Genomic DNA, 23033 nt, shown 5'->3' with positions numbered 1-23033 from the left:
GTGTAATTCGTACATTTAGCTCCTTCGGGCACGTGCACCAGTAGATTTTCGTCTCCCGGCGGAGAGTCACTGTAGGACGCCTCCAGACGCTGGTACTCAGTGTCAAAGTGTGCCATAGTAAAAACTTCAGTCACACAGACTGGGCCAAAGATAATTTAATGTAGAGAGATAGAAAAAATCATGGGACAGAGAGGTAATTACAGTCATATACATATTATATTATGTAACATGAAAATCAGAAACGGCACGGGAAAAGAAACAAGGAAGGTAACTGTCTACATGCATACATACAGTATCACATTAGAAAGGACAGTTAGCAGTCGGAAAATGAATGATCAACTCAGCTTTATCAGTCACACCCAGAAGGATTGGAGCTATACCTTGATATTATCTGCAGCAGTAACACAGTTAACTTCCAGTATATCTACACATCCAAATTTGACCAATGTACCAATAACCAAGTAAGAGTCCGCCTGGGGAATATTAAAGGTCACACTCAGTGCCATATACAGTACATATTTTATGCAGATATGCTGGGTAAGGTATGTTATGAATTGAATATGCCACTAAATGTGTGCAGCCCACACTATAAAGGACGACAGCCCTATCAAAAAAACTAAACTTTGCGGGCACGAATCCTAAGACTTCAGGTGCCCACTCATCCTAGTGCCCAGTTTTCCCGGTGCCCACTCTTCTCCCCCCAAAGTGCTCACTCCTCCAGGTGCCCACATTCCCATATCGCCCACTCATCCTAGTGCCCAGTTTTTACCGGTGCCCACTCTTCTCCCCCCAAAGTGCCCACATTTCCCTATTGCCCACTCTTCCAAGGTGCCCAGTTTTCCCTAGTGCTCAGAATGTTTTGGTGCCCACCTTTCCTGTCACCAACAACAACCACTCAGAACCATATTATTTCCCTATATTCGGCTAGATTTTTACAGAAGTATCTGTCATTCATGTACGCTGCCGCATGCTCACGTGTGCGTGTGCCACACACGGGTTGTTGTAACATTGCAACACATCATCACAAAGGTTTCCGTCATATGATTGTGAAACAGCGGTGTTCATGTGGCTACCTGGAGGCCGCCTAACCGTAGGAACTGTACAGTATAGAGTTAGTACAGTACAATATATATACAATCTCAGTCAGTGTTGATATCTTAGTTGTAACTGAGTGTGCAGAATAAACATGTGTACACTCTCAGACTCAGAGTTAAATCACATCAAGTTCACAGTGTAGTAGATCGATGCTCTGCTGCTCACCTCCATACTGCAGTAGCACGACCTCCTCGGCACTCCTGTTTATCCAACATTCCAAACTAAGAGCAAAACAGAAGCAAGGACCATTTTTTAAGCCATGTCTCCCTACGACACAAAGAGATCCAGGTGCACAACAAGGTGTCGTTGCGTTTCTTTGCACTAATTAGCACCTGGGTAACACAGGCAGGCAAACAGCTAGCCTGATCTCGTTGCTAAATCATATGTGTAGTTAGTTACAAATATACAAATAGGCTACAACACCGGATTAGATGTAGTGTGTTGTTGACGTTGATGGGTAGGTGCCAGCCAGGCCCTCAGTTCTGCCCCTCTCACTAAAACACTACCTCGTTTCACAGATCCAGATAGATAAAACCTTACCTTCTCTGGCTATCTTCTGCCTGTATCCGCCCGCACGACAGTAATGATACAGAATGTAGAAGATTAAAAAAAAAAAAAAAAAAATTAAAGATACTTGATTTCGTGTTTGTTTATCTCCTCTGTCAGGCACGAGCCAGTTTCATTTTCCAAACAGATATCAGTATGTTTCGTTTGTCATCACGCGGGATTGACAGGTGCATGGTTCCTATCAGAGCAGGGGAGTTCATAGATACGGAAGACGACAGCCAATCATGTACACGTGGAGGAGGGATCTAGGATACAGGCTTGATTTGGGTTCCCGCATCACGCCCCGATGAGTCTCTCTCCGGGGTTGCCATGTCCGCTTATTATAATCGACTTTGGGCTTGTTTTTCTGTAAAGTTGCTTGTAAATATTGGGTCGTTGCAGGTTGCAGTTTTTTTTGGGCTTGTTTTTGATTGACTGAATACTTTATTTAGAAAGACATGGAAACAGTACATGGAAGTACAATTCACAATACAAGGTCCTCTAAACTGGATCACTCATAAAAGCACAGTGTGGCTTATTTAAAATGAGATCCCCATGCACTCAAATCATGATGACATTTAAGAAGACATACAAATATACACTACTATACAGAACGTCATACAATCAGCTTACAGGTTACTGGTATGAAAGACAAGAAATATGTACGATAGACAATTTTAGGAGGAGGGGGGTGGTAGGTTAAGATTTTGACAGGGGCCAGTTTGGAATTGCAGCCTCCTGAAGGTGATTCTTTAGGGCAGTTTTGAAAGTGAGTAGGGGTTTACACTCCTTTACTCCTTTGGGTAGGGCATTCCACATTTTTGTTGTATAGCATGAGAAAGAGTTCATTCCCTTGTTTGTGCCAAATCTGGGTTGAACATGATCAGTGGAGCCTCTGGTGTTATGATCGTAACTAAAGTGTAGTTGCTTATTTGGGCTTGTTTCCAATTTGTTTTTGTTTTATTTTTATTGTTTAAACCAGTGGTTTTGAAACATTTTCATGTCAAGGACCCCCCAATATAATATATATAATCTGTAACAGACCCCCCCATCTGAAAATGTTTTGTGCCAGGTTTGTGTTATTAAAATGTCCCTAAAATATTAATCATTTTCCACCTTTTTTGGGAAGAAGGGAAGGGAAAGTAGCAGATCTGCAAGCTCGTAGAAGCTTGTATATCGGCTATTTTCGAATAGCCAAAATATATAGGTTTATTTAGCTTCTTTTGGGCTTGTTCATAGACCTGCTTACTTGTTTCTCTCGCAAAATCTGGCAACACTGATGAGTCTCTCTCTCCGTGTACTAATCCAGAATCCAGAATAAGGTTACAACATAATAGTAACAGTTACAGTATTCGTTCATATTCCACATCATATCATATTTGAGTGTTATTTAATTTGATTTAGAACGCCACTTCAGTAATGCCACTAAAAAACGTCATCACACATGCCAGGCAGTGCCACTCAAAAAACATCATCAAATAGTTTAAATCCTCAAAGACGATATGATGAAATGTTGCGTTCCACCGCCGACGCACACATAATATCGTGCAGACTTGCAGTGATCAGTGATGAACATAAAATCTGATGTGTCGTCAAGGGTGGACTGCATTGAGGTTCCATGGGTGGTTGATGCCAGCTATGGTCATTTGCTGCCACCTCGTGGTTATTTGAAGCAGCGCCTACAGCATTACTCGATACCACTAGCCTGATTATCAGCGTGAGAAGCAGTCCGCTCAGTAGAGTGGGCGGGGTCTATGGTCTGGAGCCAGTCTACAATAATACTATTAATACTGTACTAGTATATAAAATAAAGAAATAGTATACTTTTTACATTAAATCATAGACAGATCACATGGTGATAAGAACCCCCAAAATATAACCAGTTATTGTCCAAAGTAGGTAAATAACTATTAGCCTACTATGCTGCAACAACACCCTCTTGGTAAAGCCCTTACTTGCCAAGACAACATACTTTGATGAGACAAAGGAGCTGAGTAGCAGAAGCTGACTCAACAACAGTAAGTTGCTTCTCCGCAGAGCCAATCTCCCCTTCTGTCGATCTATGTTGTAGTGAATATTCATATCTAATTGTAAGCCTCTGAGTGGCAGCTGGCCTTTTGTTCACAGCGTCACTGCATTAGTTATACTGTTAACACCACCAAGGGCCTTGTTTGTGTGTGTGTGTGTGTGTGTGTGTGTGTGTGTGTGTGTGTGTGTGTGTGTGTGTGTGTGTGTGTGTGTGTGTGTGTGTGTGTGTGTGTGTGTGTGTGTGTGTGTGTGTGTGTGTGAATACAACTCTTTGTTGAGTTGAGTTGTGATGATTTTATTAACCAAGCTCCCCCAGGCATAAGTGAATTAAGAGGGATTGTTTTACAGGGTAAGATGTTTTGTTCACGCAAGGGCATATATCTAACCATTCAAAGACACACAACCACACAGACAGAGACCTACAGACAGACAGACAGACAGACAGACAGACAGACAGACAGACAGACAGACAGACAGACACACAGACACACAGACAGACAGACACACAGACACACAGACAGACAGACACACAGACACACACACACACACACACACACACACACACACACACACATGAATTCTTTATTTATGGTCTAAATTCTTTATTTACGGTCTAAAGGACACAAATACTGGTAGTGCAGTTTGATACTGTGGGTTACTACGGCATACTGTACGTGCCGACAAAGGAAATCACAGTTACAGTTATACACACACGTAGGGCCAAACATTCAGTATACAGCTTAAGGGTACAGAGTTCATTGGTAGTACTTTGTAGTGACTTTTTTTGGTCCCTAACATTCATCGAGCTCTAGACTTAGTACATTTTTTTTTCAATATTGTGTCACTACCGAAACGAAAGTTTGTCACTACCGAAACGAAAGTTAAATCCGAAAAAATCACTAAGTGTGGAGGCCAAAATCGTCCCCCCAAAAACCTGTTAGGAGTACGTTTCAGGCAATTTATAGTTGATTGGTAGTACTTTGTAGTGACTTTTTGTGGTCCCTAACATTCATCGAGCTCTGGACTTAGTAAATTTATTTTCTCACCGTTTGTCACTAACGAAACGAAAGTTAAATCCGAAAAAATCACTAAGTGTGGAGGCCAAAATCGTCCCCCCAAAAACCTGTTAGGAGTACGTTTCAGGCAATTTAGAGTTGATTGGTAGTACTTTGTAGTGACTTTTTTTGGTCCCTAACATTCATCGAGCTCTGGACTTAGTACATTTATTTTTTTCTCCATTGTGTCACTTCCGAAACGAAAGTTTGTCACTACCGAAACGAAAGTTAAATCCGAAAAAATCACTAAGTGTGGAGGCCAAAATCGTCCCCCCAAAAACCTGTTAGGAGTACGTTTCAGGCAATTTAGAGTTGATTGGTAGTACTTTGTAGTGACTTTTTTTGGTCCCTAACATTCATCGAGCTCTGGACTTAGTACATTTCTTTTTTTCACCATTGTGTCACTACCAAAACGAAAGTTAAATCCGAAAAAATCACCAAGTGTGGAGGCCAAAATCGTCCCCCAAAAACCTGTTAGGAGTACGTTTCAGGCAATTTAGAGTTGATTGGTAGTACTTTGTAGTGACTTTTTTTGGTCCCTAACATTCATCGAGCTCTGGACTTAGTAAATTTATTTTTCACCATTGTGTCACTACCGAAACGAAAGTTTGTCACAACCGAAACGAAAGTTTGTCACTACCGAAACGAAAGTGAAATCCGAAAAAATCACTAAGTGTGGAGGCCAAAATCGTCCCCCCAAAAACCTGTTAGGAGTACGTTTCAGGCAATTTAGAGTTGATTGGTAGTACTTTGTAGTGACTTTTTTTGGTCCCTAACATTCATCGAGCTCTGGACTTAGTACATTTCTTTTTTTCACCATTGTCACTACCAAAACGAAAGTTAAATCCGAAAAAATCACCAAGTGTGGAGGCCAAAATCGTCCCCCAAAAACCTGTTAGGAGTACGTTTCAGGCAATTTAGAGTTGATTGGTAGTACTTTGTAGTGACTTTTTTTGGTCCCTAACATTCATCGAGCTCTGGACTTAGTAAATTTATTTTTCACCATTGTGTCACTACCGAAACGAAAGTTTGTCACAACCGAAACGAAAGTTTGTCACTACCGAAACGAAAGTGAAATCCGAAAAAATCACTAAGTGTGGAGGCCAAAATCGTCCCCCCAAAAACCTGTTAGGAGTACGTTTCAGGCAATTTCGAGTTCATTGATAGTACTTTGTAGTGACTTTTTTTGGTCCCTAACATTCATCGAGCTCTGGACTTAGTACATTTCTTTTTTTCTCCATTGTGTCACTACCGAAACGAAAGGTTGTCACTACCGAAACGAAAGTTAAATCCGAAAAAATCACTAAGTGTGGAGGCCAAAATCGTCCCCCCAAAAACCTGTTAGGAGTACGTTTCAGGCAATTTAGAGTTGATTGGTAGTACTTTGTAGTGACTTTTTTTGGTCCCTAACATTCATCGAGCTCTGGACTTAGTACATTTATTTTTTTCTCCATTGTGTCACTACCGAAACGAAAGTTAAATCCGAAAAAATCACCAAGTGTAGAGGCCAAAATCGTCCCGCAAAAACCTGTTAGGAGTACGTTTCAGGCAATTTAGAGTTGATTGGTAGTACTTTGTAGTGACTTTTTTTGGTCCCTAACATTCATCGAGCTCTGGACTTAGTACATTTTTTTTTCACCATTGTGTCACTAATGGGGGGACGAAATAATCAATACAAAAACATGCAGTGTCAAGATTTTACATACACACCAATAAACAAAGTTCCCACAGTGCAGTCCCAAGTCAAAAATGTCCCCCAGCGTGGTCAAGAGCCCCCCCCCCCCCCCTGGAAAAAAAATCTCCTGTTATTGGACGGTCTGAGGTTGGCAGGTATGGTGTGTGTGTGTGTGTGTGTGTGTGTGTGTGTGTGTGTGTGTGTGTGTGTGTGTGTGTGTGTGAGTGGCTGTGTGTGTGGGTTACATAAAACCCTGTGCGCCTTGCTTGCAGAGAAGGGAATTGAACCTGTGGCCCTGGTCGCCGTGTGGCTTTCAATGCCACAGACCACAGAGGTGTCCACCAACTCGCTGGCCTACGGCACCTCCACACTTGTTTCTTTAAGACATTTTAAGTGTCGTTTCTGGATGTTAGTGTTCAAAACATGCTTCACAGTAAAGAAGCAGACAGGTTCGAACCATTGGCCTTTGGCTCATGTAAACAGTGGCTTAACACAGTGACCTACCATGACGCCTGCGACATGCTTGCCTCCTATTTTACCTAACAACAAACAACTATACAAACAAAATATATTATATGCAGTTGATTTTTTTTTTAAATAAATATTGTTGTTTGTTGTGCTGTTTCTACTGTGTAGAGACACTCTATACCTAATGCAAAGGTCCTGGGTTCATATCCCATATATAACTGATGTGCATTTGAAGAATCTTACAATTTCTTAATACTTTTGAAAGTTTTACATTTATGGGAAGGGGGAAAACAAAACATTATGAATTACGAGCCCTATTTCAAATATAAACATAGTAGATCTAATATAGTGAAAATAGCTTATCTACAAGCTCACAACATGTCACATTTATTGAAATATCATATACATAACATATGAAATGATCAATTTGGTGTTTTTGAGGGCACAAAAATGCCAAATGCCAGGACAGGATGGCCATCAAATACAGTTATTTTTAAGGCCACGGAAATAAGTGAATGTAATTCAATTTAAAAAAAAAAATCAAATGCATAATATGACTTTCAGTGAAAACAAAATGATTTATTTCACAAAATAATGTATTAGTAATGGTATTTACAAATGACCAATTTTTGGTTTACAAAACAAACAGTGTCCCCATCAGAGGGAAATATGGACATGAGTTTACCGATCTGAGCTCACTATGCTACATGCCTGCCTATCACCTTTGGAGCAACAGAAAGCTCCTGTTGTATGAGTTGTAAGGGATTTTGTGTTTTATATAGTATATTTGAATGTATTGTACCTCTTAACTTTTTTATTCATGTGTTTTTCGACCATTGTTTGGACCCAATATGTAATACAATTGTGTCAATTAAGTAACTAACTAAATAGAAAAGACTGAGTCAGAACAGAAGTTCATGCACACTCGGTGGACTAATCAGTCACTTGAATCATTTAAAGATGAGGTTGTGGAGACGGGGCAGTTATAGGAATTCACAATCTCAACAAAAGACACAGGTTTAAAAAGTGCATTGACAGGAAAGAGGCAGAGGAGAAAAACAACACAATACCTGGGGCAGTGTTGACAGGGCATCAAACGCCACTGTGGCCTCCCTCAGGTGATGTCATTTTTTGAGGGGCAGGATGCCAAACTGAAGGGCAACGGCAGTCAAGGCCTTCGTGGCCTCCATGAAATTCCTGCCCTGGCCCTGGGTGATGTCGGACAAGGGAATGGTCTCAGCACAATTCAACTTTAAACATTTTTTTTCATGATTTGTTACATTGACTTGTTTGCAAAGAAATAAACCTATTCCAATACATTATTGATATTAACCAGAAGTATATAATCTTATGCCTTCTTATTCAGGTCAGGTGTAAGTGAATATCACTTTACTGTACCACTAGACAACTTACCTCTTTTCTCATGATTCTTTATTACTTTTAAATATCAGTGATGACACAGCTCAAGTTTGACTGTTCAAATGGCAATTGGTCTGTCCAATCCTGCCACCTATAGGCCAGACATTCCACTGCATTCAATTCATGGACCGAAATAAGGTTATTATTGGAAGGAGGCAGATTAGCAGTAACAGTAACAGTCTACACATTGAAACTGACATATACTTTTTCAGGATCGTTTTCTAATGTAAAAGAAAACACATTTTATTGGGTCAAATTTATCTCAAATGAATGCATTTTCAAAAGCAAACACGTTACAGGTTTTAGTATCATAAAGAACTTACAGTAGTCACATACAGTCCCTAAACAAGGCCTTGTAGTCAACTTGTCGAAAATAGCAGATCTACAAGCATCAGTATTGACACATATATACTTTTCTTTGGTTAAATATTAAATAAAAATCCACAGACAAACTTAACCATTTCCACTTTTCAATATACTCCTTCGTTGCCTCTTTTGCTGTACAACAGATAATACCACTTTTAGCTCAATCATATATTTATAATCTTTGAAAAGGAAAGGAATTATATTTATATATCTTACTGGGGTAGCATGTAAATAGGTGGGTAAACGCTTTAATCACATTTTCGCCAGCTTTTGAGTAACACCTTCCCTTCCAGCAGGTTACTACATATAGCCTACAGGTCTACACCTATTAGCCAGGTATAAGTAGCCTAATCAAATTAGAGTCTACCCAGTCGCAGCATAAATTCAATTTAGAGCATAATCCAAATTCACACCATGGTCCTCTCATGCTTAATTGTGCTGTGCCACTTCACTCCTTGGTATAGGGACAGCTCCACAGAAGCTTCTGGAACTGGAGGTAGAGACATGAATTTAAAAGTTAAGTCCTCAATCTTCCATCCCAGATTTTCAGGGGTGGGGTGCTGCAAGACAAAGCCTGGAAGTGAGAACGCCGAATGTTAAGTAGAGAGAATCTCTTGGTTGGTAGTCTCGAGGCCAGGACAGAACACAATTTCCATTTGGTTTTCACCATCCAAACATGTCCTTAACATCCATGACTTTATGCCAGATGTTTTACTGATTTCAGTCAGGTAACATTGTAACTCATACCCTTTTGTTTTTACACAGATTATAACTGGTGCTTCTGGTTGAAAAAACTAATCATACCATTTCAATGAGAGAAGAGAAGGCCATGTTCAAGGAATGAGTTTTTATTGCTTGAATACAGCAAACTAAATGAAAAGACAAAATACTAATTTATGGAGGATGATAACAGCATTGGAATCAAATTCAATAGCAACTATGTGCTATGACATTAAGCCGTTACATAGATGATAAAGGAACTCACTAGCAACAGAGCAATAAGAACATACAGAAACTCTGCAACACAGAATCCTACTTACACATTATACGGTACTTCCTAAGTACTCCTGTTGAATCAAACCTCTAATGACCAGCCCACCTTTAATTTTTTCACTGCTGTTATGTATAATTTCCTCTGAACCCAAACCGTGGCATTTGGTCATGGCATGAATATTGTTCCACCGTTTACTTTGACAAAACCTGAATTCACACATAAAACGTTTAAAAAATGAAAAAACAAATAAAAGAAAAAAGATCAACTCCTATGAACTCCTCTTTTCCCTCTGTTCAGTAGTGACCTGTGGAGACATAAAATGGGAATTTAGAAATACAGAAACTAAACTGATGCATGGTGCCAGAAATGACCATTGATGCATAATAAATATATATGCATTTCTCCCACATTTGGGGAGAATACGTTGGCTATGTGAGAGGATCATAGTCTGCTGTATATCATTAAATCTGTTCTTATGCGAGAGATCATAGTCTGCTGTATATCATTAAATCTGTTCTTATGCGAGAGATCATAGTCTGCTGTATATCATTAAATCTGTTCTTATGTGATGATCATAGTATGTTGTATATCATTAAATATGTTCTTATGTGATGATCATAGTATGTTGTATATCATTAAATATGTTCTTATGTGATGATCATAGTATGTTGTATATCATTAAATATGTTCTTATGTGATGATCATAGTATGTTATATCATTAAATCCATTCTTGTAGTCAGAAATGCAGTTCAAACATACGTGGCGAGTAGGAGCGAGATCGTGATCGAGACCGGTAGGCCCTGTCTCTGTAGTAGGGAGAAGGAGATCTGCGTCTGTGAGGAGAACAAAGAAGAGTTAGCCCCTACATAGCAGAATAGATCATTCAGGTGACCTGCATATTTTAGGCCAGCAATGGGAGGACCTTACCTGTATGATCGGTAATATTCTCTGTCATCATAGCGATCATAGCCACGGTCATAGCCCCGGTCATAACCCCTGTCTTCCCTTGAAAACCGCCTTGATGATGAAGATGACGATGATGTGCTGGGGCCCTCATCACTGTGATACAGACACAAGATGGGAAAGAATTGCCATTACCTTGAAGGGTGTCAACATGCATGGGCAGAATTATATTGCCGGGTTAAGAACGACTCACTACGTTGGGCGTCCCATGTAGATCCCAGGAGTCGGAGTGTGGGGTCGTTTAGTAATGGAGAAATCCACTCGGATCCTGCGTCCATCTAACTCCATCCCATTAGCCCGCTCCTTGGCCTGAAAGAAAATACAGTTGCAACTAACTGGACCTTGGATCTAGTAATTATACAACTCTAACACGGTTTTGAAACAAAGGATTACACATGCATTTCAGTTGTAGCATCTTCCCTCTTATCTCATCCAATTAAAAAATACAATTGACAGACATAACAGCCTTCAATCAGGCCAAGAACCACTGCAGTAGTTCTGAACAGCTCATCTTTAATTTTTAGACAAATATTCACACTGTCACGGTGCTCATTGCACAGAAAACAACTAGATAGAGAAAGTGGGGGGCACAACCCTGAGAGGGAATGGCCGATGTCCCAGCACAGGGATGATAACCTTGTGTGTAGTGACTCTCCCCTTTTCTCCATTTAGTCACTAATGTGACTATCATAACTCATGTGATTCTCTTTACCTCTTTTGCATCTGCTGTAGCTTCAAAGTAGACAAAGGCAAATCCCCTGGAGCGACGGGACTGTTGGTCATAAACGATGTTCACCTCGGCCAAAGGGCCATACTTGGAGAACACGTCCCGCAGGTCTCGTTCTGTGGTGTACAGACTGAGCCCAAATACCCCTAGACAAAGGTTGGGGTCTGGGTTCGCCTGAGAGAGGGTGAGATGGGGGGAAAGCAAAATTAATGCCTGGGAAGTTTATTTCACAATACAATCAAATAAAAGGATGGGTCATTTAAACAAATGTAGATTGGCTATTTTCACCATGCAACACCATCATATGACAAAGTAGTGTATGTGGTTAATGGGACTGAGAGCGGTAATTACAGTAGCTAACCAAACAGCAAAAGTGCCACCACGTGCTGAAACATTTACACCGTGTCTTTTGTTACTAGATAGGGATGTGGCATCGTAATCAACTGTGGAGGGGTGCTGCCGTGTCAGAAACACAACAACAAATGACTGAGATAATTAGAGATAGTGAGAGGAATACCCTGTTGCCAATGTGTCTGCGGCGGTTAGACATGGGAGAGTGGCTGTGGCTCCGATGGCGACGATACTCCCCGCTACGAGATCGGCTCCTGGAGCGGTGGCGGCGGGAGTGGGAACGTGAGTGTGAGCGTGAGCGGGTGCGATGCCTGCGTGAACTCCGATGGGAACGGGACCTGGGGAACAGATGACGATAAGCATTTCCTGCCATTTTTTGCTAGCAACACATTCATATAATAAACCACTCTACATACATACAATACTAATTTAAACAGAATCGAAGCACATCTTACCTGGATTTGGACCTGGAACGAGATCTGGACCTTGAATTATAGCGGGATCCATCTTTGGAGCGTGCCGGGGAATGGGCTGGTGATCGACTGGTGGATCTCCCAGAGCCCCGAGGTGACGCGCTCCTCGAGCCAGATCGAGACTCCTGGACAAGTCAGTCATATAGGTCAGAGACAGCATAGAAAACAGCGGGCAACCAGTGAGCAGAGAAAAGGACCATGAGGGGAACCTCATTCACAACCTCTACATGCCCCTTTAAAAAGGATGGCTGTTAATGTACTGTGCATATAATCAGTCTTAAAGTTGGCCTATTGAGGGTCATACAAAGACATTTCAACAAGTATGTCATTCTCATTTAAACAAACTGATGTAGCTTAAGTTCAGTTTGCATGTGAGACAGACCAATTATATTTCTGTTACAGAGAGGAAATGCCATGCATGCTTAAGAGAGAGAAAGAAAAAAGGTGAATTACAGTAATGTCATAGCGGGCTATTAGGAAATTACTCATACCCCCGTACAACTTCTGATCTTAACTTCATAACTTCTGTAACTTCAAAACAACCATTTCTTTTCTTCTTTCTTCAGATTGACCTCATGACTTCTTTTTTTCGTCTTCCCCCTTTTACCATCTGCCAATACACCACTCTAGTGGGCAATCTTGCTTGCTTCTGTCAGCTTCCAAACGGCAATACATCATTAGCATGCATCATCAACACCATCAGCTTCATCATCAAACAATAACAACTTCTGAAACCTCTGAAACTTCTTCCGCCTTTTTCTTTCTTCCAACCTTAACCTTAACAAAAAACAAACAAGGATCATAAGCAATGTTGGATTTTTGAACGGGCTATAAAAAGGAAAGACATCAGAAAATCCTGGTTACCAATGCTTAATTTATAATCAGTCGTACGACGGTAGCACGCGCGAAAAAACCCATCTACAAGCTCACAGGCCCTCTTGAGCTTGTAGGTTGGTTGTTTTCGGCGTGCAACACCGCCGTGCGACGCAGTATAAATCAGGCTCAAAAGCAAGCTAAATCTTAAGCTACGTTATCAAATGTAAATAAGCGTTTACTGAGATGCATCGGCAAGCAGCCATTTTATTAGCTGACCTAACAGCTACCATTAGCCTCACATTGCGGCACATCTTCGTTACTTACAATGAATGAAGTCAAGTCACATTACCTGTTTTTGCATTTATTATATTACCGTAAAAACAATGCACTAACGTCATTAATAAACGTCCTCGGTGATTCAACTACACAGGCGCATCGATGCTCGAAGTAACAAACAGGCAGTTTTCTGCACAGAGCTGCTAGGCCCGATTAGCTAACAGCTAACACGCTACTAGCTAGCTCGCCGTTGCTAGCTAAGAGTGCATTTATCTTTAACTACGGCTCTTTTAATGCGACCCGTACTTACCCGCTCTCTTTTGAATTCGGTCTCGTTGTCGCTCATTTCAGCTAATAGATCACAGAATCTTAGCAAATAACGGATTAAAAATAATCGGCCAGTAACGTTTTCTGTTCTGCTCGGTCTTACACTAGTAGCTCGTGCATGAGGCGGGCGTCTGAGTGACTTCCGCTCTATTGTGTGCTCTTAAAAGGGAACGATACACGTCTTCTTCGTTCTTTTGTATTGGCCGGATACGCCTGTGAAGCACATACCGCCACCTGCTGGATGCATAGGGGTTCAAACCTAAATTCAGTGGTCCTTAAACTTGTCAAGGGCCTCCATATGAATATGTATTTAGCCGCGGACCCCCATCTGATAATGTTTTCTGCCGGGGCCCCCAAGAAGAGAAGAGAATAAAACATTCCCAAACTTCCACTTAAAAAAAAAAAGACTTACAAAAAAAATAGCTGATCTCAACAATGATTGTTGCGAAGCGTTGTGAGCTTGTAGATGGGCTATTTTTGAATAGCTGAAGTATAAAATACGGTTAAAGAGGTTTTTCTTCTCTTGTACATATTTTTCACTCTTCATACCAGTAACTTGTAAGCTGATTGTATGACATTCTGTATAGTAGGCCTAGTGTGTTTATCTGTCTGTCTCTTATACAGTATGTCATCATGATCTGTGTGGATGGGGATCTCATTTTAAACAAGCTCAGTGCTTAATGAGTCTTCCAGTTTAGTAGACCTTGTATTGTGAATTTGTACTTCCATGTACTGTTGTTCTCATGTCTTACTAAGTACATCAATCAATCAATCAACTGGCTGGGGAACCCCGTGAGGGTCCCGGCCGGGACCCCACTTAACCAATAACCACTGTTCTTAGTGTTATCTTTTCTCAGAATATATAACAATATCCAAATGCTTTCTTCATCCCAACACTGTAGCTACTGTAGTCTTTCATTGATTGATTGATTGATTGATTGATTGATTGATTGAATTATTTATTATCAAGTTTTGAAAATAGTACGGCAGTACAATGTATTGTAATGTAATGTCATTCATTATTTGTCACTGACTGTATATATTTGCACATGAAATTTGTCCTCTGCATTTTACCCACCATTAGGAGCCACTGTCCAGCGCTTGGGGAGCAATAAGGGGTTAAGAGTCTTGCTCAGGGACACACATCGACATTGCTGGCCTGGTCTGGAATCGTAACTGGCTCAGCTATGGCTATGGCCGCCCCACAAAACCTATGCTAAAAGGATAACAAAAAAAGCCCTGGGGGGCTTGTTTCCATTGTGGTCCTTTGCACTCAATTCATCAAGACATACAATACATACATACATACAATACATACATACAATACATTACATATCAGCAACACTAAAAGCAATAGTAGATATATTTACAGAAACAAAGGGTAGAGAATAAGACTCCTATGGGGCTCTGTCTTTGGAGCTCGCTGAGGGAGTGCGTTGTTTCATTGTTTGACTCTCTTGTGTATGTAGTATGTACATACATATGCAATGCAAGTGACATTTTGAGCATGCAAAATTAAGTTGTTTTATTTTGTTTTAGTTCTTTTTTATTCTTTAGTTTCTGTATGTCCTCATTCAGGGCTCTGACAGCCACAGGGAAAAGCTCTTTCTGAGCCTTAAGCTGAGAGACACATCCAGCGCTTCCCATTTCCCACCATCAAAGTCGAGTCCATTACTGGGCGATGTTTGTCCTTCATAATTCTTATTGCCCTACCCAAGCACCTGTTGTCGTATGTCCTACACCTACAGGGACGGGAGAGAGCTCCCTGTTGTGCGCTCAGCTGACCTCATGGGTCACGACCTACCACAACACTCATAGGTCCTTGGAAGAGCTCTCAACATACCACTTGGAGATGGCCCCTCACAAAATGCTCTGGGTTGAATTTCCTCAGGTCAGGTTCTTGAGGTGGTACAGGCATTGCCTCGCTCTCTTGGCCACAGTCTCTGTGTGCAATCATCTCCAAGTCAGGTCCCCTGTGATGTGCATGAAGCTGTCCATCCTCTCCAATGATTGATTCCTCCTCTTATCCCGACCTCATCCCTCCTACAGTTCCCACCTTAGCCTCTTTCCCTATTATTTTTATATGAGTCTCCACTCCACTGAACCAACCCTGAGGACAATCACCATCATTTCCCCTCTCTCCTCCTCTCTTGACAATCTACCTTATCATTTCTCTACATCCTGACATGTACAGTATACTGGAACCCATACGAATCAGGTCATATTCCCTATTGTTCTAAACTATTATTTGGGAGTTGGGACATAACAACTACATGACATGACATGAATGACTACATAGTCTGAGCAAATCACACTCTCTGGTCTAATAATCTCCTCTACCCATGGTATGTATCTCCACCATTGGGCTCATTAAAATAATAATAAATAATAACTTTGCCAAGTTGGCCTACTGAATGGGTCAAGGAAGACAACCAGTATGCCCTACGATTTTGCGCACACACACACACACACACGCACGCACGCACGCACGCACGCACGCACGCATGCACATGCTTTTGGCCTGACGGAGATACACCGACGTGCTACGTAGCAGTATTTTTCAGAGTGACCAATGAGAGTCCTCCCATGTCAAAATACTTCCGCTATGCCTGCTGCCTTGCCTTTCCACGGGAACGGCCCGCCGGGTGAGCAAACATCAACCACGTAGATCACGGACTACCGACAGATTTAAAGGTAATGCGATGTATATCCTACCGATCGAATATGATTTAGACACTTGTTTGCATGTTTGTGGGAAATGCAAGTAAGCCAGTGATTTTGTTGGTGTTTTCTGTCTTGCTTAGTAGGACTTGTACTAGTTAGCAACTGGCTAGCTAACATGCTGTCATATGGGTCCGTCAGTCTCTGCACGCTTTCAGTCTAGCGAGCAATCAATAGGATCTATTTCTAGACATACACCCAGACCGACTTGTTTAGAACCATACTGGGGGAATGAAGCTGAATTAGGGATGCCTTCCTTCATTTCTTGAATCAGCTGGTTGTATTTTATTTTTTTGCAGTAGTAGTACCAGTATTTGGGGTAATCATAGAATGTTGAGTGGACAGTAACTTGGCAAGCTTTGTTTCCTCGTTGGCATGGGTGTTATTGAATTTAAGGCAATATTAAAGGTAATATAGGCTGGATAACATCTGGAATTTGGGATATAGTAATATCGTGATTTGACATCAGTATTGTCTTATAAGTATAGTCTTTTCCCTTGGTTTAAAGGCTGCATTACAGTAAAGTGGTGTAATTGACTTGACCGTTCTAGCTGACTGTTTCTCTTTTCCCAACTGTTATTACTCTGCCTGGGTTCATAGACTGTTGAACAACTGAATAAGGCATGAACACAGCACAAAAAAAAGTCACCCACTGATTCATATATAGACATTACTGATGATTAAATCTCAAGTGTAAATATTTGTGAAAGCACTAGCAGTCATCCCTACCATGTTGTCACAATAGATATTGATCGAGGTATTTGGTCAAAAATATTGTGACATTTAGTCCACATCACCCCCAGCCCTAGCTGGTGGTCTAAATTATGGGACCCGGGCGTAATGTGAATCGAGTATCAGGTTTTCCTAAGCTGGTGTCCGTTTTTTTTGCAGATGCCCCCGAAGAAAGTAGAAGCCCCAAAAATACCACCACTAATTGGAAGGTTTGGAACCTCTCTCAAGATAGGAATTGTGGGATTGCCTAATGTTGGGTACGTACACACGAACACCATTGTCAAGCATGCCGATTATATGATTATATGAATGAAGACCCATTATGTTTTTTGCCACTCAAGGTTGATGAGGGGAGCTACTGACTCGTTGATTCTGACCTTTTTCACAATAGGAAATCCACTTTCTTCAATGTGCTCACTAAAAGCCAGGCTGCTGCAGAGAATTTCCCATTCTGCACAATTGATCCAAATGAGAGCAGAGTGCCCATTCCTGATGAACGCTATGATTATCTATGCCAGTTCCACAAACCACTCAGGTATACTATATATTATTGCAGTGTATCACTGTTGTGCTCTTTATATGCTATCTTTCTTATATTATCCATCTGTTCATGCACCTTCCTATCTCTGTGCTTTCTCTTGTCTCTAGTAAGGTGCCAGCCTTTTTAAATGTTGTGGACATAGCTGGCCTGGTGAAGGGAGCTCATGCAGGACAGGGTCTGGGAAATGCCTTCCTCTCTCACATCAGTGCCTGTGATGGCATCTTTCACATGACCCGTAAGATTAACTGAGTCATTCAGTGCAATACTGTATATGCCCGATACATTTTGTTACATATAGCCTGTACCAGTGGTTCTCAGCCTGTGGGGGTCCAGATTTTGTGGGGGTCCCCAGGTGACAGTGAAGTTACAATTTAATGTATTTTAAGACCCTTTTAATACCTAAAAGAAAGAAAAGATAAAAGACCATTACTGCATCAAAGGTAATCAACAAAGTATACTTTAAAAACTGGTCAAACATTGGCCAAATTATCAAATAATATAAGAAAGAGGCAAGAATTTGGAAAATAGCAGATGTCCAAGAGGTGTTGTGAGCTTGTAGATCTATTTTCACAATATTTATCTGGAACCGAGTCAAACAAAAAGCAATGCCTCAACACTTACATTCCAAGTGCTTGTCAGGGTGGGGGTCCCCAGTTCAAATATGATTATTTTGGGGGGTCGCGCCCTGAAACGGTTGAGAACCACTGGTCTATACTATCCACATTTGCAAGGCTTCACTGAGGGCTATTACAGGGTTTTTGCATGTAGCACAAAATAAGTTTATACCAGATCCTATGTGAAAGTCCTGTCCTTGTAAAATGTCACTGTGTGTAATTTAGGTGCATTTGATGATGAGGACATTATCCACGTGGAGGGTAATGTTGACCCAGTGAGAGACATTGAGATCATCCACGAGGAGTTGAGGCTGAAGGATGAGGAGATGATTGCTCCCATCCTTGATAAACTGGAGAAGACCGCTGTCAGGGGATCAGACAAGAAACTCAAGCCTGAATATGTATGTTTGGGTCATAAATCTCTATCCTATGCTATGTAATATTCCTTAGTATTTCATACATGTAATAACTTTTTTCTGGTTGCAGGATATCATGTTAAAGATAAAGAACTGGGTGATGGAGGAAAAGAAACATGTTAGATTTTACGGCGAGTGGAATGAAAAAGAGGTATGACTTTTCAATTACATTTTATGATTATTTTCTGACCGTATGTAATCTGGGGCCTCCCAGGCTAGTGTATATCTGTGGTAATGTCCTTTTAGCCATTGGGGGCGCCATAGCCCAGTGGAACATGGAATGTTTGAATTTAAATTGTAAATCTTTTTTTTCTTCTTTTTCAAATCCATGATAACAACGATCAATGATTGATAATAATGTAACATTGACCAGGGTTCCCACAGTCATGACATTTCTGGAAATATTTTCAAATTAGAAAAACCTTTCCAGGCCTGGAAAAGTTTTGGAATTAATCAAATGTTTTGGAAAACGTTTGGATATACATCATTTTGGGTATTTATTTTCAGAAAAACATGTCTAACAATACCTGAAATATGTAACATGGTAAAATGTTGTGCTGTGCTGCACGAGCTGCGAGAGAGTGGCTTAATGTATACAAAACCCACCGGTTTTAATGGGTTGCACTGTGATAAATTGTGAACTTGTATATCTGTTTTTTCACATGACGCCTTTGCGTGAGTCTGTCTTGGGGGCATAGATAGCACACTGGAGCAAGAGCCTCATTATTGATATAAGCCTGGAAATAAGGTTAAATACTTTGGAAAAGTTTTGAAAATTCATTGGTAAAAATGTGTGGGAACCTTGATTGACCAAAAATAATAGTGTTGTGAAATGTTGTGTTGGATTACCTATTTGAAGTAAGTTTCAAGATACATACTGTACTGAAAGAAATAGAGTACAGCGGATTCCTGAAAAACAGTTTCACTCGATTTGTGCGCCAAGTACCACCTGGCTACTTTGCATAACAGTAGGTCAGGTGTGGTAGCTAGTAGCGTCTGTAGATTAGTTGTTGGTAGGCTGTAGGAAAACAATAGCCAGCAGATAAAGGCACTTCACACCCCATCAGATGTGCAACCCCCGTCTGGTCTCCATTCAAATGCATTGGTCTAGCGAGGGCAGTGGGGTGAAAGATCAAACTTGTTTCACAAGATAGTGAGGAGGATAGCCTAATCTTATCAGCGTCCATCTTTGTTTTTGTTTTTGCACACACACATATATTTTTAAATCCTACCGTTCTTTCTTGGGTTATATAAATCGAGGCCTTTGGAAAAGTTACAAAGAAAACTTTTTAAAAAAGCAAACAAAAACTACTTCTGCACACATAAACCTAACAAAAATGAATAAAACATTGAAATAAAATGAATATTTCATAGGCTAATGCTGGCCCTAGCGTACCTGTGCACATTCGCAGGCACGTGATGTCATTAAAAATAGCGTTGTCCCCCCAGTTAAAAAAATCACCACTACACCACTGGTTGGCAGACAATAACTGTGTACTGTGAGCTATATAGTCAATGGGCTTAACATCCAGCATCATACTGGTGGTCCTTGAAGTAGTAGGTTTTTACCTGAAATATTGTGTGCTGTTGTACTTTGTAATTGTTAAGTTGCCTACAGAAATTGTACACATTAATTTTTGAGAGCTAGATGGGTTTAGCATGATTTATCTCCTCTTTGCTGTCTCTGCAGATTGACGTTTTGAACAAATACCTGTTCTTGACCTCGAAGCCCATGGTCTACCTGGTGAATCTCTCAGAGAAAGACTACATAAGAAAAAAGAACAAGTGGTATGTTTGTTCTAACATGTCCAGGCGTATGTATGTACATGTTTGCACATCTTGTACAGTATGTACATCAAAGCCTAATTTATATTTTGTCGCTCTGCTAAAATAACCGATTTTTTGTCGAGCAACGTGGTTGTCTGACCTATGAAGTAGCCATATCCCCTACAGTATATACTTAGTCGTATGACGGATAGCGAAAATAACCGGTCGGACAAGTTATTTTGTATTTAATATTACATTTTTTTAAATATTCGCATGACATGCCCAAAATAGGAATGCCAGTTTAAAGTGTGCTTATGGTGGGTTGCTTGTCCTCCTGTTTCTTGTAGGTTGGCGAAGATCAAAGAATGGGTAGATGCCCATGACCCTGGTGCACTGGTCATTCCTTTGAGTGGAGCAGTGGAGTTTAAACTGCAGGAGATGTCTGACGAGGAGAGGAATAAATTCTGTGAGGAACAGAAGACAGCTAGGTGAGATGTTTCACACACCTAATACACAACTGCCTTCCTTGTGTTCCTGCACCAGCTCCTAAATTTTCTGTCAGTTTTGAAGCTGTATGAATCTTTATATTGTGATTTTAGTAAAAAAAATGTGCAACACTATTGCCCATATTCAGGGCACATTGCTATCAAATACATTTCAGATGTGGCAGTCCGTCCAGTCTCCAGATATAGTGACAAACATGTTGGTGAGATTTTTCTTGCTTAACCAGTTTCATTTGTTATGTGGTTGCATATGTTTGTTGTTAGTGTGCTGACTAAGATCATAAAGGCTGGCTATGCAGCGTTACAGCTGGAATACTTCTTCACAGCAGGACCAGATGAGGTGCGAGCATGGAACATCAGGGTAAGGATCCAGTGATCTTGAAACAATTTTGACGATTGATTAGAAATAACGATTGCTTGCTTGCTCCATGTGCTGCATGTGTTATCACCATTTATGTGGTGTTCTAATATGTTCATAGTTGTATTTGAATGACATTATTTTGTATTGTGCTCCAACAGAAAGGTAGCAAGGCACCCCAGGCTGCAGGAAAGATCCACACCGACTTTGAGAAAGGCTTCATCATGGCAGAGGTGATGAAGTTTGACGACTTCAAAGAGGAGGGCAGTGAGAATGCAGTAAAGGTATGTGTCTTGAAGATGGACTGTATGTGGCATCAACACAGTTCTGAATAACAGATTTCTTGACAATAACAAAATGGCCATTGTGGTTTCATGTTTTAAAGTGTCTCCATTTTCATTCCCTCTCTGACAGTCTGCAGGGAAATACAGACAACAAGGCAAGACCTACACTGTGGAGGATGGAGACATTATCTTTTTCAAATTCAACACACCCAATGCACCCGCACCCAAGAAAAAATAATGGGCCCAGACAATTGCATCAGGGGGGTCTAACAGACCCATCCTGCCCTTGGGAGCTATTGCCTGCTGGTTTTCATGCTTCTCTCTTCAATTTGTAGGAACAATAAACAATTTGGTTGGCCATGGGGTTTTGCCCACCCAGTCTCCCAGATCTGAACCAGGAGGGGTAATTTGTGATTATTTGGGGAATTTAGGATGAGCTATATCAGAAGAGGAACACGGAAACATTCTAGTGAAATCCACCCTACATTTAAATCTGAAATAGTTCGAGCATTTTTCCTTTTCAATAGCCCATATGACATAATAAAAAGCCATCACACACTGTTAAAATCGAGGGTAGGATTGTTGTTGAGTGGGGATGGATATTATTTTAGCCAGATTAGATGACCACCTACCGAACCGACATGTCTGGGGACATCTTATCAGTATCGTCTGGCTATTCAAGACTATGGATTATGAGACTGCTGTCTGTCTGTCTTTAGTATATCCTGTCTTCTTGTGCTATGCTCTGCATAAAAGAGAACATTTTGAAATTAATAAGCAGATATAGTACATAGCATTCTAAAGATCACCCGACTAGGACTGTATGGCTTGAAGTGCATTTCCTCACCGTCTTCACCACCTGACGTTTTGCCAAATAGTGGACATATGGTTTAAGTTTTTTAAGTGTGGCTATTTCAAACCCTATTCTTTTAATTAGATGAGATCTCAAGGGAGAATTGTTTTAAAAATTGCTTATTCTGTAAGGGATCCTGCTGAGGTCCTATGCATGTACTGCAACTTCACCCAATAAAAGGAGGAAAAAAAACTATCTGTGTAATTTAATCAGTTATGCATTTGATGCGATTAGAACATATTAGGCTAAAAGGAGGGAGGGTAACGGGGATGAAGTAATGTGGGCGAGCGGATGATGTGATTATGTAGTTATTGATAGCTGAGCTCTCCTGATGGTGGTAAATTGCGAAACACTGAACGGTGACGGTAACTAATGCCAAACTTTCTGCCGCAATTATCCACCAACAGTTACAACCCAAACAAACATGGCAGTATGAAAATGTGTCCCCGGATAGATTGAACAACAAAGGGGGTCGTAGAAGTACAGAACTTTTTGGAACAGCACAGCTGGTTCCTTGTATTACTCTTGTGGCTTCACTGCATTCCTTCTCTGTTCTCGTCCAACAACAAACAGGAAGCGCTCATTTCTTAATAAAACGACTGACAACTTGGTTGGCCATAGATGTCTCACTTATCCACGTAGCCAACCAATCGCTGTAGAGACG

The 23033-nt window shown here is 40.8% G+C and overlaps 3 protein-coding genes across 5 annotated transcripts in view; 1 reads left to right on the top strand and 2 right to left on the bottom strand.

Annotated features, from left to right (window-relative positions):
* Nucleotides 1-116, bottom strand: part of atg9a (ATG9 autophagy related 9 homolog A) — a gene marked incomplete at its 5' end in the record, with an annotated part of 16985 nt that extends 16869 nt beyond the window's left edge. Inside the window, one exon of the mRNA XM_084044575.1 lies at nt 33-116. Within this exon, the coding sequence (XP_083900701.1) occupies nt 33-116 (84 nt within the window). The remainder of the gene's footprint in view (nt 1-32) is intronic.
* Nucleotides 117-9484: 9368 nt separating this feature from the next.
* Nucleotides 9485-13702, bottom strand: LOC311036719 (transformer-2 protein homolog beta-like). Of its 3 annotated transcripts, none has more exons than XM_084045615.1 (9): nt 13564-13702; nt 12897-12938; nt 12144-12286; nt 11855-12026; nt 11323-11511; nt 10804-10919; nt 10575-10706; nt 10407-10480; nt 9485-9950 (listed from the first exon to the last, which is right to left on the bottom strand). In XM_084045615.1, the coding sequence occupies exons 1-9, from the start codon at nt 13597-13599 to the stop codon at nt 9940-9942; spliced, it is 915 nt and encodes a 304-aa protein (XP_083901741.1). In that variant the 5' UTR covers nt 13600-13702; the 3' UTR covers nt 9485-9939. The 3 variants fall into 3 exon arrangements, with proteins under 3 accessions (XP_083901741.1, XP_083901742.1, XP_083901743.1); XM_084045616.1 differs by having other exon boundaries at nt 10807-10919; XM_084045617.1 differs by lacking the exon at nt 12897-12938.
* Nucleotides 13703-16187: 2485 nt separating this feature from the next.
* LOC311036488 (obg-like ATPase 1) lies at nt 16188-22572 on the top strand. The gene is made up of 11 exons (XM_084045199.1): nt 16188-16274; nt 17193-17290; nt 17425-17568; nt 17682-17809; nt 18414-18589; nt 18675-18755; nt 20295-20392; nt 20719-20859; nt 21139-21235; nt 21394-21516; nt 21647-22572. Exons 2-11 carry the CDS (start codon nt 17193-17195, stop codon nt 21752-21754), a joined length of 1194 nt encoding a protein of 397 aa, XP_083901325.1. The 5' UTR covers nt 16188-16274; the 3' UTR covers nt 21755-22572.
* The last annotated feature ends 461 nt before the right edge of the window (nt 22573-23033 follow it).

The sequence above is a fragment of the Gymnoscopelus microlampas genome (genome assembly GCF_963454915.1).
Source record: "Gymnoscopelus microlampas genome assembly, chromosome: 20".
NCBI lineage: Eukaryota > Metazoa > Chordata > Actinopteri > Myctophiformes > Myctophidae > Gymnoscopelus > Gymnoscopelus microlampas.
Note: the sequence above shows the minus strand (reverse complement) of the source record. Positions and strands in the feature narration are given on the sequence as shown.

Bases quoted from the DNA above. Each gene is read 5' to 3' on its own strand.
- LOC311036488 (XM_084045199.1), top strand. From the start codon at position 17,193: ATGCCCCCGAAGAAAGTAGAAGCCCCAAAAATACCACCACTAATTGGA. The intron at 18,590-18,674 runs GTATGTTTGGGT...TTCTGGTTGCAG, and splicing joins AGAAACTCAAGCCTGAATAT to GATATCATGTTAAAGATAAA. The intron at 20,860-21,138 runs GTGAGATGTTTC...GTTTGTTGTTAG, and splicing joins GAGGAACAGAAGACAGCTAG to TGTGCTGACTAAGATCATAA.
- LOC311036719 (XM_084045615.1), bottom strand. From the start codon at position 13,599: ATGAGCGACAACGAGACCGAATTCAAAAGAGAGCGG. The intron at 12,939-13,563 runs GTAAGTACGGGT...TTTTTTGTTAAG, and splicing joins CCGAATTCAAAAGAGAGCGG to GTTAAGGTTGGAAGAAAGAA. The intron at 12,027-12,143 runs GTAAGATGTGCT...TCTGTTCCCCAG, and splicing joins CGTTCCAGGTCCAAATCCAG to GTCCCGTTCCCATCGGAGTT.